The sequence below is a fragment of the Barbatula barbatula genome, assembly GCF_947034865.1.
Source record: "Barbatula barbatula genome assembly, chromosome: 11".
NCBI lineage: Eukaryota > Metazoa > Chordata > Actinopteri > Cypriniformes > Nemacheilidae > Barbatula > Barbatula barbatula.
Window position 1 is genome coordinate 21,092,965 of NC_136774.1, and position 16,148 is coordinate 21,109,112.

The 16,148-nt window shown below is 42.4% G+C and overlaps 1 protein-coding gene across 3 annotated transcripts in view; it reads right to left on the reverse strand.

The window, feature by feature from the left end:
- Positions 1–16,148, reverse strand: part of tafa5l (TAFA chemokine like family member 5, like) — a 40,124-nt gene that overhangs the window by 19,609 nt on the left and 4,367 nt on the right. For all 3 annotated transcript variants that reach the window (XR_013787329.1, XM_079468176.1, XM_079468177.1), the window contains one exon: positions 8,316–8,465. Coding sequence is in view for 2 of the 3 variants with exons in the window: in XM_079468176.1 (XP_079324302.1) it covers positions 8,316–8,465 (150 nt within the window). In the remaining variant the exon portion in view is untranslated. The remainder of the gene's footprint in view (positions 1–8,315; positions 8,466–16,148) is intronic.

The following is a 16,148-nucleotide window of genomic DNA, read 5'->3' on the forward strand; positions in this document are numbered from 1 at the left end:
ATTTGTGTATTAAAGTGGATTTGAGATTATGGTAAATCATGCATGTTTCAGGAAGCAGCCTGCAGGCCTCCGCTCCCAGACTTTCATTATCTTCCATCGTAGAACTTCAACCATAAAACAAGTCAAAGAGAGCAACATCAGACATGTGTACGGTCTGAGGCTCTCTCTCACTCTCTCATGCGCTTCTCGTGTTTGCTCAATAGATCCCGGCTAAGTTTCATAAACCCCATGCTGTTCTAGTGGTTGAGACACAGATCAACCAGCCCTGAGAAGGTGGTGGGAACAAAACAGGTCAAAGAGGGATCTGAGGCATCAAACAATCAGAAGAGCAGCACAACATCTTTGTGTCTTCCTACCACGCACACCAGAGGGAAAGATGTGGTCTGAAGAACAGGCGGGTCTCTTCAATACAAATAATAATAATTTCTTTTCGATGACACTTGAGAGTGAATTGAGGCCTTTGGCTAAGAGAGACGTCGACAAACTTTCTGTTCAGAAAAAGATTGAAATATCTCATTTGTCATTTCAGAATAGATCTCAACAATATCACAAAGTTCTGCTCAGATTTTCAGAGATATCAAAGCCTGCAATCAAGCCGGCGATTTCAATATGAACATTTCTCATAAAATTCTTTCGGAGATGAAATTACCTTTGCCGTGCACGATTTTATAGCTCTAAATTCGTACAGCCCTTCACTCATTTGTTTCTATTCACGGGATTTCAGAAGAAACGTCGGAATCAAGGCTCATGCTTCAATGAAACATTAGACAGAAATCCATCAATCCAATCTGAGCCATTCAAATCCCAGATACGTGATATATCTAGGTTTACCCCAAATATCCGAACATTCCCAAAAAATAATCAACATCTTTATTAATCTTGTCCTGCAAAGTTCTTTGGTGACGCAATTTTCAAACCGCAAAATTGACATTCCTGTTTTCAAACATTTCTGTCACCAGACGCTTAAGATATGTTTGCAATAATTCGCTTGATCCGAGACACATAGCAGGACTCACGGCAGTACTTATGAATATCGAGTGTGATATGGTTTCCAAAGCTCTATCTGGGCATTTATCAAAGTAAGTGGGTCTGCTGAAATGAAGGATTATGGCTTTAAAGCGATCCGGTGCAAAAGCTCTGGACAGCCGAGCCAGCGCTACAGATCTCATCCAAGTCCCCCTGTCCCCGGGGGCCAAAAACAATCAAATTCAGCTCACATCACATAAACAAGCCTCCCTCCGAGGGACAGTATTCAAAAGCACAAATACAACTGGGCCATGAAGAAAGAAAACAAAGAGAGCTAAAGAAAATCAATGGGCTTAAATGAAGCTGGAACGCTTCAGAGAAGTATTTAGCGCACAGTCGGTCAGGGTGTCTAAGCTGCGATACGTCATTATGAAGTGGGGTTATACTGAGGAAACGATCGTCATTAAACTACTTGAGTTGGAATGTAAAGTTCTGGAGTGCGTGTGCCAGCACTATGAGCTCAAAGTAATATCTGCAGTAATCTCACAGGTCGATAAACTTAAGGCCATGACTTCTCCCCATTAGCTGAGCTTTGACACTTCTGTGGACTGTTATATCCAATAAATATATAGAAATCCATGACTGTTGAGTAGAACAAATAAACACCATCCCGCGCGAGTCTGAATGCTTTGGTAGTAGTCATACTAGCATTTTAAATAATTTCTAATAAAACATATAGCTAATACTAATATTACAACTGACCTTAACACACTTACCTTGACTTTAAACTAGCACTCCTAATGGCAACCACACTAGTAATGGCTTTGATCTAGTTGTCATACGACTTTGAACCAGAACTCACACTAGCACTCATACTCGCACTACGCAAACAATTACTCGTACTAGTACTGACTTCAAGTAAGTCCTCATACTAACTAGCTCGGGACAAGTACCGGCCATATTGCTCCTGTCCTTCTGAAACCCAGTATCTTCATATTTCGTGGTTTTTATTTACGTTCGTCACTGGGGTTTGCAAATATCTAACCAAGAAAAAGTGTTGAAAAGTCCTTGTTAACTTCAACAACACAGCATTTAATCATTCAAAAAGTAGAAAATGTTTAGTTCCTGAAAACTGTGAATTTGGACATCCAAGGTTTTGGAAGGACAGCAACGATATACTAGAACTAGTACCAGCTTCAAGCAAGTACTCATATTAACTGAACCGAGGCAAGTAATCATAAGCAAACTTGCACTAGTACTGAACTCAAAGCAAGAACTCATACGGCCTTTCTGTCTGTGTCCCAATTTGTTTGTACCTTGGTTGTTTGTTTTGTTTTTTGTTTTTACATGATTCATCTTTACGGTAGATATGAATGTAACTATGTTGGATTTTTTTAGTTGTATGGAGATAAAATCAAACATTTGCGGCAAGTTGTAATTTATTTATTAATATAGGGTTATGGTGACTGAATAACAAAGATAATATGATAATCGTATAACTGTGGAGGGTGTAGGACTATATAAGCCTTTGCTTCTTCTTACTTCTTTTCGGATATGTATATGATAAATTATGTATTTTTTTTGTATTGTTTTGTTTATTATCTAAATTGTATTATGTGAACATGTTCGAAATGTATTCATTCATTCATACATATACCGTACAGTAAGAAACCGTGATTGCAACACATCAATCCAGACTGTTCAGAATAATCCGAATAAAAAAAAAGTACAGATTTAAAGCAAGTATTCATACTAGCACTACAGACATCACACATAGAGAATTTCTTAAAATGGAAACACTATGCATAAGCAAATCTGTAAAGGTGCTGTTCTGTTCCACAGGAGGTTTTAAGTCCCAAATCTAAAACTTTAATATACAAACATGAATATACTCTTAATTATCATTAATGCATGTGAGATGCATATGTGCACCTTGCTTATTCGGCACAGTCTAGTGCTCTAACTAGGCCACACAGGAAGCAGAGAGCGGCAGATTGCAGCACACGCAGAGTTTAGCAGATATTTTCGTACCCTATTTGTTTCATCTGAAGCCTGATGAGGTTCGGCTCTCCGCAATACATGCGGCCTGCAAACACGTGCTCTCCCCGAGAGCCGTGCGCCTCCCCTCCAAACTCGCTGATCATTAACCGCTGGCAAATAAAGGGAACAGGAATAGTTTCTCTTTCAGGGTCAGCGTATATGGGCCAGGCGTATGCAAAATATACCCAAAACACACGCACAAAAGCACCATCAATGCGGCGGAAAACATCCACATAAACACAAAGCAACCAGATAATAGTCTATTTCCACTTTCCCTTGAATATGAAGAAAGATAGTAACCACCCACTGACCACTGTGCTTGGGCTGAGAAAATGAGTCCAGCTTCAAACAGGATGTATCACACCCACACACACACCGTTTCCCATGGCACTGCTGTTCCGCATCATGACTCAATTCGTCTGTGTGTTCGGATGCAACACCTGAGCCGGTTCTATCCAGCACGACACACCTACGCCGTAAACTCTGACACAGACATGCTGGCGGAGGGACAAGGGCCTCGGGAGACCCGGCCCCCACACGCCCTCCGTCCCCCCCGACCATCTGCCCCCCGGCCCCATCTGCCACGCACAAGCTCACCTATAGACTACCTCTGCAGGAACAGAACACAACAGAACTCAACAGAAATACATTACCCATTCTTTGTATCCATTTCATGAAATTCTTCAATAAAGAAGTGTGCGCCTTGAAGCTGATCCAAAATGACATTACACCGTCTGATTCACAGCAAAAAAAGATTTGAAATTTGGAGGCAAGAGACAATAGTATGAGAAAATAAGTTTAGGACTCGTATACTGTCCTGTATTGTCTCATAGACAGCTCTGGAAAATAATTTAACGGTTAGTGTTTGGGTAAAATATAATTTTTCTTTAATTCTGTGAAAACGTGACTGTTAGGACTCTGTCCTTCCTGTCTCGAGCTTTCTAGCTCCCTGGGCAGAGTCATGACATTGCCACGTCTTTCGGGTTTCTGTTGTGTTATGTGTGGAGACAGGTGGCTTTATGTTGTTACTTAATGCCACGTGTCTTCCTGTTATGTCTCAGCCCCACCCTCCTATCTCCTGTAGTTTCATTCCCATCGTCTGTTTTGTAATTCACCTCGTTAGGGTTTCATTCCCATCAGCTGTCACCACTCTCCCCATGTAATCACTCCTCGTTAGTGTCTCCCTTTATATGGTCTCAGTTTCTCTCTGTTCAGTGTTGGTGCATTGTCTTTGTCTTATATTGGTTGTCTAATGTGGATGTCTATGTTGAGCTGTGACTGGGGATTACACGACTCCAGGCAAATAGTTTGTGGACTTATTATTTTATTATTAAGGACTTTGTTTCCTTTTGTCCCCCTCGTTGGAGGTGTTTGTTTTTTCTAGTGTTTTTGTTCATGTTTACCCCCTTGCGGGTGTTTTATTTAATAAACATTTTTTGTTATACCTTCGTCTGCCTGCATCTGGGTTCTGTCCAAAACCATTTCGTGACAGAATGCACCAACCCATAAGAACCCAGCAGGCGGCGATTTTCCCTGCAAGGCCTCGCCAGCCTGGTCCCCTCTCCAGCATTCGCCAGGGGAACTTGGACCGGGACGAGTACCTGGACAGGTTCCTGGAAGCCGCAGTGGAGGAGCTCTTCGGGGAGGAAGAGGTGACGGCGGCATTCAACAGCGGACTGAGGGTCCCCCTATCGCCTGCGGAGATGATGAGGCTGAGACCGCTTGGCTTCGAGGGTGTGCTCCAGTTCGCCATGAGCCGACCGGAGCCCAGTGTCTCCGTCTGTCCGAGGTTGTCTTCTCCGTTGGGCCCCATCCCCGAGGATCACACCCTGGAGCTTGGGGTGGTGACCACCACCGCACCATCAGCCTCGGACCCTGCAACCTCTTCACCACCTACCAGTCTCCAGGGCAAGCGTGGAAGGAGAGAGTCCTGGGGGTCCTCTTCGGAGGCCTCCAATGCGGAGCCAGCCCCGTCCTTCACCTCCTTCCTCCAGCCGACTACCAGGAGATTGGCTCGGCAGAAGAGGAAGAGGCAACGGAGGGGGGCACGTAACCCAGCCCAGCCGGCGCTCCTGTCGGTTCTCCAGCCGGGTTCACAGCCAGCGATCCAGCAGGCGTCCAGACCTGCCTCTCCGCAGGCGTCAGGACCTGCCTCTCCGCAGGCGTCAGGACCTGCCTCTCCGCAGGCGTCAGGACCTGCCTCTCCGCAGGCGGCCAGACCTGCCTTTCCGCAGGCATCAGGACCTGCCTTTCCGCAGGCATCAGGACCTGCCTTTCCGCAGGCATCAGGACCTGCCTTTCCGCAGGCATCAGGACCTGCCTTTCCGCAGGCATCAGGACCTGCCTTTCCGCAGGCATCAGGACCTGCCTTTCCGCAGGCATCAGGACCTGCCTTTCCGCAGGCATCAGGACCTGCCTTTCCGCAGGCATCAGGACCTGCCCTTCCGCAGGCTTCAGGACCTGCCCATCAGCAGGCGTCCAGACCTGCCCATCAGCAGGCGTCCAGACCTGCCCATCCGCAGGCGTCCAGGCCTGTCCTTCCGCAGGCGGACTTCCAGCCGGTGCCTCAGCCGGACTTCCAGCCGGTGCCTCAGCCAGTTCCCCGGCCGGCATCACCTCAAACTTTTTTCCCCCTTGGACACACACCTCTCCCTAGCCTTTTCAAGTCCCCGCCGGTCTCGTCCGGTTGTTTCAAGTCCCCGCCGGTCTCGTCCGGTTGTTTCAAGTCCCCGCCGGTCTCGTCCGGTTGTTTCAAGTCCCCGCCGGTCTCGTCCGGTTGTTTCAAGTCCCCGCCGGTCTCGTCCGGTTGTTTCAAGTCCCCGCCGGTCTCGTCCGGTTGTTTCAAGTCCCCGCCGGTCTCGTCCGGTTGTTTCAAGTCCCCGCCGGTCTCGTCCGGTTGTTTCAAGTCCCCGCCGGTCTCGTCCGGTTGTTTCAAGTCTCCTCAACCTGTCCCACCCTTTTCTGGTGTCCCCAAGGTTTGGCCTCCCATTCCCCCACCCCCCCTCCCATGTTTGTTGTTTTTGTTGACCCACCCGAACCCCTTCATAGCCTCCCTTATGTTCCCCTTAGTTTGTTCTGTGTTGTGCTTGTGGTGTTTGTCCTTGTGCTTTGGTGTTTTGGCCCGCTGAAGTTTCTCCCTTGAGACGCCATGGGGCGTTTCTGGGGGCGGGGGTAATGTTAGGACTCTGTCCTTCCTGTCTCGAGCTTTCTAGCTCCCTGGGCAGAGTCATGACATTGCCACGTCTTTCGGGTTTCTGTTGTGTTATGTGTGGAGACAGGTGGCTTTATGTTGTTACTTAATGCCACGTGTCTTCCTGTTATGTCTCAGCCCCACCCTCCTATCTCCTGTAGTTTCATTCCCATCGTCTGTTTTGTAATTCACCTCGTTAGGGTTTCATTCCCATCAGCTGTCACCACTCTCCCCATGTAATCACTCCTCGTTAGTGTCTCCCTTTATATGGTCTCAGTTTCTCTCTGTTCAGTGTTGGTGCATTGTCTTTGTCTTATATTGGTTGTCTAATGTGGATGTCTATGTTGAGCTGTGACTGGGGATTACACGACTCCAGGCAAATAGTTTGTGGACTTATTATTTTATTATTAAGGACTTTGTTTCCTTTTGTCCCCCTCGTTGGAGGTGTTTGTTTTTTCTAGTGTTTTTGTTCATGTTTACCCCCTTGCGGGTGTTTTATTTAATAAACATTTTTTGTTATACCTTCGTCTGCCTGCATCTGGGTTCTGTCCAAAACCATTTCGTGACAGTGACAACATTTCTCCCAAATTCCAAATGAAAATATTATAAAACAATTAACTTACACTGTGACTATTATTAGCAGAAAATTATTTTGTGCTTTTACATGTATTTAGTGACCGTATGAACATATCGTCGCTGTTGTCTTGAAACCTTGGATGTCCAAATTCCCATGAAACAAAAAACACTGTACTTGATGTTAAGTTGAAAAGCAGTTTTTAATACTTTTTTATTGGTGGGATATTTGCAAAACCCAGTGAAAAACATAAAGGGTGACTGATAATAATGATTTATGCCAAATAAAAAAAATCACGAAATGTGGAGATTTTAGAAGGACAGCAGCAATATGATGGAATAATCCAGATACATTGCTTGGGTGACTTTATATCATTCCAAAGGTTTATTCAACACAATAGACACGATTTGCCCCAATACAATAAGAGTATTCCTTTTAAAACAGAATTAAAGGCATCGCCATATAAATTTAGGCATGCACCATAAAATGCGACCTTATGATCTTTTTATAGCTTCTCGTTGTGATTTCTCAAATCCGTAACCTTGCCTTTGAAATCACAAGAAGTTCTGTGCAGTACTTTACTTAAAGTATTCTTTCAACACGAGCATAATCCATCGTCTAACATCTTTAAAACTCACACTAGTTCCGTGCGAAATGTGTATACACCTTCGGTAAAAACCCGTTTTCGCCGTTGAGATTTTGAATGCCATTTTAAATGACAGAACTCTACCGTTCACAGCTCCGTTAAGCAGAAGACACGAGGTCCAGACGGATGGAAGGATACATCTTTAATGTCCTTCACATTCTCAAAAACCGCAGTCGTCTCCGCACGCCTGTCATTATCTACTGTGTAATTCTCCAGCGAGCGTGTACGCGCGTGCAACAGGTCTTTCTTTAATGGATCCACCACTAATGGAGCATGAACGAAGCAGAGAAAGCCAATAAAAATCAATTCCCCACTGCTGTAATTATGGTTCTCTCTTGGTTAATTACTCTGGTCTTGCCGTTACAAAGTGCTACTAATGTGTGGTTTAAGAGCCCGAGATCTCACATTACCAAAAACACTATCGCGCTGAAGAAGCGAACCGCTAACCCCATCTGTCAGGAGAATAGGTTTATCTGCTACGAAATGCAACAACTAGCGTCATATTCAGGTTAACAACCTAAAGGCGTCATCCCCCTGAGATACTCCACCGGTGTTCAGTGGAACAGACAGCCTGAGCCGTTCTTTCTAAACCACGACGGCAGTCAGCAATTCAAAGACTGAATTTGTTCTTTCCCCTTTTCAAAAGCTTCAGCTGTTCTCCAGTGTGACAATAACATGTCGGTGACAGCAACGTTTCTTTACATGTGACTATTGTGTTATATCCAGAGATTGACACTAGAAGTAAAAAGAACACAATGCAAATGGGACAGTAAAGTCGAACGGCATGATGTGACTCGTTTCATGCTGTGAGCGGATACGTGCGTTCGTGTACCGTAGGCTACTGCTGTGTGTGCGCATGTACACAATGTGAAAGTGTACGTGTGTGGGCTGTATCTCACCATCCACGCACGCTGGTCGGGCCCTTGTAGTGCCAGCGATCTGTCCTCTGCGGCAGGCACAGCGGGCCGTCTGCCTGGCGATGGTGCGCTTGGGTTGACTGCTGTCTCTATTCAACATCACAATCTCACACGTGCCTACCGGCAACTGACCTGTGGAGTACACACATACACAGACGCTTTAGAACCAGCCATGGCTTTAATGCGAATCAATACAGTTTTATATAGGCATGTGGGGTTAGAAATCACAGTGAAAGGTTTGAGAGACGAAAAGAGATGCAAGCTGTTTCCAAAAGTCAATGTTAGTGCGAGAGCAGAAGTTTGGTGTGTTTAATGCAGCCTTTTTTTCTCTGGGTTTGAGGTCACACTGTGAATTTGTGTTAATGTTCTAATTTGCATAATTATGAGGTTAATAACATTCAGGGGGAAAAAAGAGGTAGGACAAGCATGCTACCTGTTTCTGTTAGTCTATTCATATTACACAAAGCGATATGTAAGAAGATCGATTGTCGAGCTACAACGCAAAACGTTGGATCTCATTCAATATCGCATACACACATGGGTAATTGAAAAAAATAACTGTACCATGTGTCCTATAAGTAAAAAGTTAGAAAATATATGATATTACTATTAAAATTTATATTTAAAATGATATAAAAAAAAGCTTAAGGAATACGTGTATTCATTTAATTTAGCTGTCACACCATAGGACACAGTTTATTTGTCAACTACCCACATATTTGTGCTTGAAATCTGCGTAAGAACAATATCACAAACTTTCGTACTACATTTTCTATTGAATGTAAAATAATTGTAACTTAAACCACATATACACAAGATTCAAACAAATTCACATGTCTATGCTCGTATTGTGAATCAGGAAGAACGTTTTCATGAGAAGTTTAAAAGTTCATATGAATACGAGAAAGGTCATTAATGAATGAGACCTATTATTTTATTAGTGAATATATGTTCTTGTTTTCAAAAAGAATTATTCGTTCGAAGATATTAGATTTATATATACTGTATAAGAAAAAGATATGACATGATCATATGACTTATTTACATTTCTTCAATTACATTTGTGGCTAATGGCAACCCAACAAAAATATATGGAAATATACTAAAACAACATGCAATATATTAAATTATACATTTCCATATTCTAAAACCAAGTGCTGAAAAAGCAGCAATTCCCATAAACAATGTATTATTCTATATTTGATATAATTTCATATGGAAACTGTTCTTCAATGGTGGAATGATCTGCCTGTTTCTACAAGAATTGTTTGGGAGATACTAAAACCACCTTTAAAATCGTCTAAAGACACATCTCTTTCGTCAACATCACCTTCTTCTTTTTTTTTTCAAATAGCTTCATATACCGTGTTAACAGAGACGCGTTTCACAGCACTTTTTCATTGTTGTCCTTTTGTTGCACAGTTTTCTTTCTTTTACCTCAATTGCAATGTAAAGGTATATTTTATATATTGACATAAAGAAAAATAAATTTTCTTTGTGTAAGGGAAGAATGTGTTTGTTTAGATGTATTCTCTGGAACAAGACAATACTACAGATTCGGAAAAACATGCAATCCCACAGATCTCCACACCTCAGTGCAGACACTGTCAAAACCGAATAGTTGAACATTATTCTTCTGGATCTCCACAAACACAAGAGAAGCAATTTCTTAAACCACCCAAAGCAAACCAGGCAGTGGATCAGAGAGATCTCTCCATCTTTTTTAGCCCAGGAACAACACATTTTCTCATCTGGGAAAAGGCCATCAAAAGAAACAAAGATAAACATGTGAGACCAGAAACCTTTGAAGGTGCTTCTTTATATAAATCATAGCTTTTTGCTTTACCTTGGAGGTGCTCATTTTTGTTCCAAGTTTTTCATAAAAGCACAATATCTCTTTTTTCCTGAGAGACCACTTTCCCTCAAAGACCGCTTGCTCTGACAGCTATACATGCTTGGCTGAGTATTTCCGACACTCTCAGTGTGCTGGCAAAGCTTACTTTCTATTCAAGTGACCACAATGACCAACAAGCTGTAGAGAAGAACGAGAACGCGTCCGGCAAGACATTAGCTGACTCATACATACCTAATCGTATTTCAAGTCTCCGTCTTTTGCTTCCTGCATTCAGCCCCTTGTGTTCCATCAAAAAAAGCAAGCAGGTACAACTCTGCTTTTTAAAATGGCCGTAAAAGCAGATTTACAATATAAATTAATCTTGTGTAATACTGCTGAAGGGCCAATAGAGATGTTATGAAAAGGGATTTTTATATCTGTAATAGAACTTTAGGAGAGTGATGAATCACCATTGACTGCTGTAAGATTCTCTTTCTCAGAAAGCTCATTTCAAGGGCATAATAATTCACTCTGATCAGATCCAATACAGGGCCAATCAGATCTCATCGGCCAAAAAAAGCACAACAAATTAGTACAGCCTCCAAAATGCGACGACACCGCGTGAGCGCGTTAATCAATGCGAGATGCAGAACCGCATGAAAATCCAAAATCACTTACAGAGGACAAATCGCTGTGTCTATTCACTCACTGTATCCTCTGGCCATCCACACGTCAGCCTCGATTTTAGTTTGAAACGAATGCTGATTGCGGTGCCGCATGCCTTAATGCCATTCTTCATATTCCCCCCACAAAAAGCACTCACGGTTGCGCTTGACCCCTCGAAATGCAAAGACAGCAGTGTAGAGACAATGACAATGGAGACGATGGAGAGGATGACCTCCGCTGATTAAGAAGGACGTCCAGTCTAACACACAATTCCCAAGTGGCTGGCCTCTCAAGCCGGACCACCAAACTGTTTCACAGTCCAGCAACCTGAAGAATTACAGTTCCACAACAGATTACGGTCAGCCTGGCCCGGGCAGACACATGCCTGTCAAGAAGAAAACAAACTAATGTTGATATGCAATGGAGTGGCCACCTGCCACATTTCATCTATGAGAAAAGTACACTGGATGTTATTTATTGGCCTAGTTTTTGACATTTACTTAATGAAATTATATCTGTGCTTGCCTGTGCATACATTCGATCCCGCCTATGATGTTGCGGACGGTTGCCAGGGTGATACAAACAGTTTTATAGTGTTCAGAGCGCTTTAAAACACACCGCTAGCTGCTTGCTTAATGGGCTATGAAAAAACCCACTTCCCCAAAGCCATTCTGGTCCATACAGTAGTTTACACTTCTGTTATCTTGAATAATTTTGTTTGTCTTTATACACCGGTGTCAACAGTACTTTTTAAAGTATATCAATAAAGTAGTAAGTATTGATTAGTAAGTACAAAGACCTAGTAAACATAGACTAAACTGCACTGTAATGCATATATCATGCTTTTTACTAGAGATGCACCGATATATCGTGCAATAATCGGTATCGGATGTTTAAACCAATATTTTACTTTTAGTTTAAAACAGCCGATGATCAGGGCCGATATATCCTGTCAAATATAAGAGGACAGGAAAATCTAAATGATTTACTGCATCAAAAGTAAAAACTGAAAAACTACTGAAGCGCTCTCAGTCCCTGTTTGCTAAACAAGTCAAAGAATGACAGCATGCGATAGCTATCAAGCAGAAGAAAACTTTAATGTGAATCTTATTGAACAATCGGAGGCCATAAGTTTATTAAAAAAGTAAAAAACAGCTTAAACCGTGACTATATTTACAATGCATGGAGGCTTTGGGTACCTAACTGTCTTTTTACAATTTATTAAATGGCATTCTTCCGCTTAGAATGACTAAGAAAACTAATAGCATGATTTTACTCAATAAGCCGCACAATTTGTATATGATTCATGCCCCGAGCGCAACCGCTGCAGGCTCAATTACACACCAGAGATAAATACTCCACGAGCAAGAGTAATAGCCATGCTTACCTTAGCATCACATGCCTTGCCAAGCGGCAATAATTCGTTTATTTAAAGAACAACAGGCCCCATCAACCAATATTCAGCATGCTCCCACTTCAAAATCACGATTGGGCTGTAAAGTACAAAAAAAACACGTTTCCCTGTCCTACTTTGTGCGATGATGCAATGTGAAATATTACACATCAAGAGCGAAACTTACTGGCAATTTCAGGCCATGTGTGTCTGATACAAAGTCTATTGAAATTGTTTTAACCTTGACAGCGATGGGGGCATCTTGTTGAGTGAAGATGAGAAATCCCAGCAGACATCATTATTGTAAAGACTACGAAGAACACTGAAGGTCACCTCTCTCTCCCTATCGCTCGCTCTCTCTGATCATCCAAAATAGAGGCACAACCTCTTTCCATAACGGCCCACATTAATCCTAGGCAGCTCAGAATTTAGATAAGAGAATTAACCCCTCCTACAGCCCCCTGATGCCTGTTTCCCTGTTTCATACCAATGACACAACCGCCCGTGAAAACGTTCCTGTGCCGCCGGACACCGACTTCCGAGGTTTCGCACACCAGCGTTCTCGCCTTGTTTCAACAGCCAGAGGATGAATGGAGACCGACGGAGATAAGCATGAAAATGCAGGATACAAGGAGAGAGAGAGAGAGAGAGAGAGAAAGATAAACAGACAGAGGAATGGAGGTGCCAAAATCTTGACAGCCTTTCTATCACAGGTTGTTAAAGTTAATTGATATGACAGGATGTTTTTTGCCTGTTTAGTCTAGACGTGATAGACAGAATCGAATGATAGGGATCTACATGCACTCGGCGATAATACACCCAGACCGGGTCACCGAAGTCAAATTTGCTCTTCGCTCTCCTCTTCAGTTCTTCCATCAGAGGGAACAGATTCAGGTCTTCAGTGTCACTTCCAGCCAAGAGTTTCAGGTACAACTGCAAGGGAACATGAAGCTCAAAGCAAGTGCGGTTCAAAACCTCCTCCAAACACCGCACCGGGCGACTACTGACAGGAGGTTGACACCTGTTTCTTTGTGGATTCGTTGCTTGCTTTCTCTTCTGTTCCTGACAGCAGATAAGGCAAGAAATTCTTATATGAAACAAAAATCACAGCTGCTAACTCTCACTGTAAATCATTTGAAACAACGGGAATAAAGGGAGAGTTTACCGAAAATTCAAAGTCTTTCATCGTCATGTTATAGGCCAAAGAAGATATTTTGAAGAACTTTGAACATTGGTCCACACTGACTTCCATCGACATAAAAACACACATCTTAAAATATCGTCTTCTGTGCTACACTGAAGAAAGAGTCAAATACAGGTTTTGAGTGAAACGAGGGTGAATGAATGATGACCGAATGACCGAACGGTCCCTTTAAGGGTTTAGCTCGTGAAGAAAGAAAGATCGAATTTTGCATGAAGAAATCTAATTTCTTTCAGCACATAGAAGATCTTTCAAACAGTGACAATCACAATTAAGCAAAAAATGACATCTATATTTTATATATTGTATTTTGTTCATATTCATTCAACATCATCATCCTTAAAATAATTATCTTTATAAAACAATAATATTTACTTAACAAAATGCGTTAATGCATGCGTTACTATTAAATATCCACAATTTAAACAAGAAATGAGAATAAACGTCATAACAATAATGCCACATTTTCATTTTTGCATTATCTATTCTTTTAAGCAAAACATATATTTTTTTATTTTTGATGTCAGGTTAGGTAAGACCTCAATCATACTCTCGACAGGTTTGTGACATTCACCTGAATACATCCCTTAAGTCCACACACGACCAACTAACCCATGACTATTAAAAGAGCCGTTTAAGTCAATTACAATTAACAACCTCATTTGTGTAGCCTTGTGTCACACACCGAAGACCTGAATTGTGTTTTTATATACAGTACTTTGTCTTCGCTGTTAACATGTTCAGAAATAGACCTCCTGCATTGTGTGTGGAAGAGCTAATTAACCCAAGCTATGAACTTCTTTTCAACGTCTCTGTCACTCAGCATTCAACCACAAGTGAACCGAGAGCAACATCCTGTCACACGATATCTGACAACGGCAAACAGAGACAGCATTTCTCTCTCTGGAGCAGCCAAGCTAAAATACTGCAGAACACAATGTCATTCATCTTCATATATTAGACACTTCAGAGTTCCTCTCAGCTAAGAGAAAGAGATCACAGGATGCAACAAATAAAGAGACGCCGGCTGAACTGGAGCGGGCCGGCGTTTGACGTGAATTAAATTCGTATTCACCGAGAAGTAAATACTGAAAAATGGATTGCAGAATGCAGCCCAATCGATTTTGCCCTAAAAAGCGTCACAGTTTTTCATAAACATACGTTCACGTCTGCGGCTTTATTACCTTGGCACAAGTGATTTCTTTATGACTTATAAATTATAAATGTCATTAACTTCTGGCATGCTGGGAGCTACTTTGCATTCTGCAAATTGTGCTGTTGGAAGTGTCATAATCTGGCCTGCCCGCGTACACAACATTATGACAGTGGCATTCAGTGTAAAAATAACTGTGGATTCATATGCTGTGTGTTAGCCAAGTGATCCCAGAGGACGAATTTAATGCCCAGAGTAACTTTGTTACTGATATTTTTATAATACTTAAGGAGAAATATCGCAGAGAGCTACGACATAGCCCCATAACAAAGAAAAATCACAGATCTCTTTAATATAGTAATTTTTTCTCTTGGACATCAACAAGGTTAAATGGAGAGGAAACGTGTCTCATATATTTCTCCGGAGAGAAACAAATCTCACAACTGTCTCCATTAGAGTTTCAGAAGCGATTTCAACAATGTCTCAAACTGAACTCAGAAGTCAATATTATTTGGGATCTCAATATGAACCCAAAGATTTCTCATCACGTTTACCCAAATCCAGATTATTTTAGCTCTACAATCCACATTCATTTTACACCTCCATACTCTTCATGGATTTGAACAATCATCTCATTAGTTTCTATTTTTATTTCTCCTAAGCAATTTTACAAGAAACATTTAAGACTTAAAGTGATAGTTGACCCAAACATTCAACCTTAATGACAAAAGAAGATATTTTGAAGAAAGGTGGTTACCGAACAGCACTGGACCCCATTCACTTCTATTGTGGACACAAGACCAATGCAAGTGAACAGGGTCCAGTTAACAATCACTTTAAATGAAACACAAATGAGCAATAATATTTTCGTCTGGCACGTAGATGAGTTTTTAAACTTTTTTGCTTGCTTGTGACATTGCCGAGACCTCTTTTGAAACTCTGGAGGAGTCATCTTTTTACGAGCACGGAATCTTAGAATTAAATCTCCATTTTTTACTCTCCATCCCATTATCGCACAGGTGAAGCAATTGAGATATAGAGGAGCTCTCATTGGGATTGACTTTCCCACAAGACGCATTAGAACCGTCTAGCGCATTTCAACAGCAAACACAATCCTGCCCACTGTTAAAAATGGGTAATGGAAGAGGTCAAAAGGTGCCGTGGGTGGCATGGTGAAAATTCTGCGCAGGGGAAACACTGACATTTCCAAATGTATTGTTAAATAAGCTGGCACCGCTGATGGTGTTGACAGCTCATCCATCCGTCTGTTCCGTGGCCCAGAGTGCACACCCACAGCCAAGCGGACTTTGATTTCCTGTCGTTGCCATGACGAATGGAGGCGCTTTGTGGGGGGGGACCTGTCAGGGCAGGATTCACAGCCACTCACAGCGACCCACACGTTTCTTTGTTACCGAACCCCCAAATGGGTCTGCCAGACAAGAGCACGTGTTGCAGGTAATGGGGCCATCTTAGAAGTATCCACGCTGTATCTCTTTTCTCACAGACAAGCACACATCAATACTGTAAATCCTGAGCCAAACACATTCCATCTGTTTCTCCACCATAGA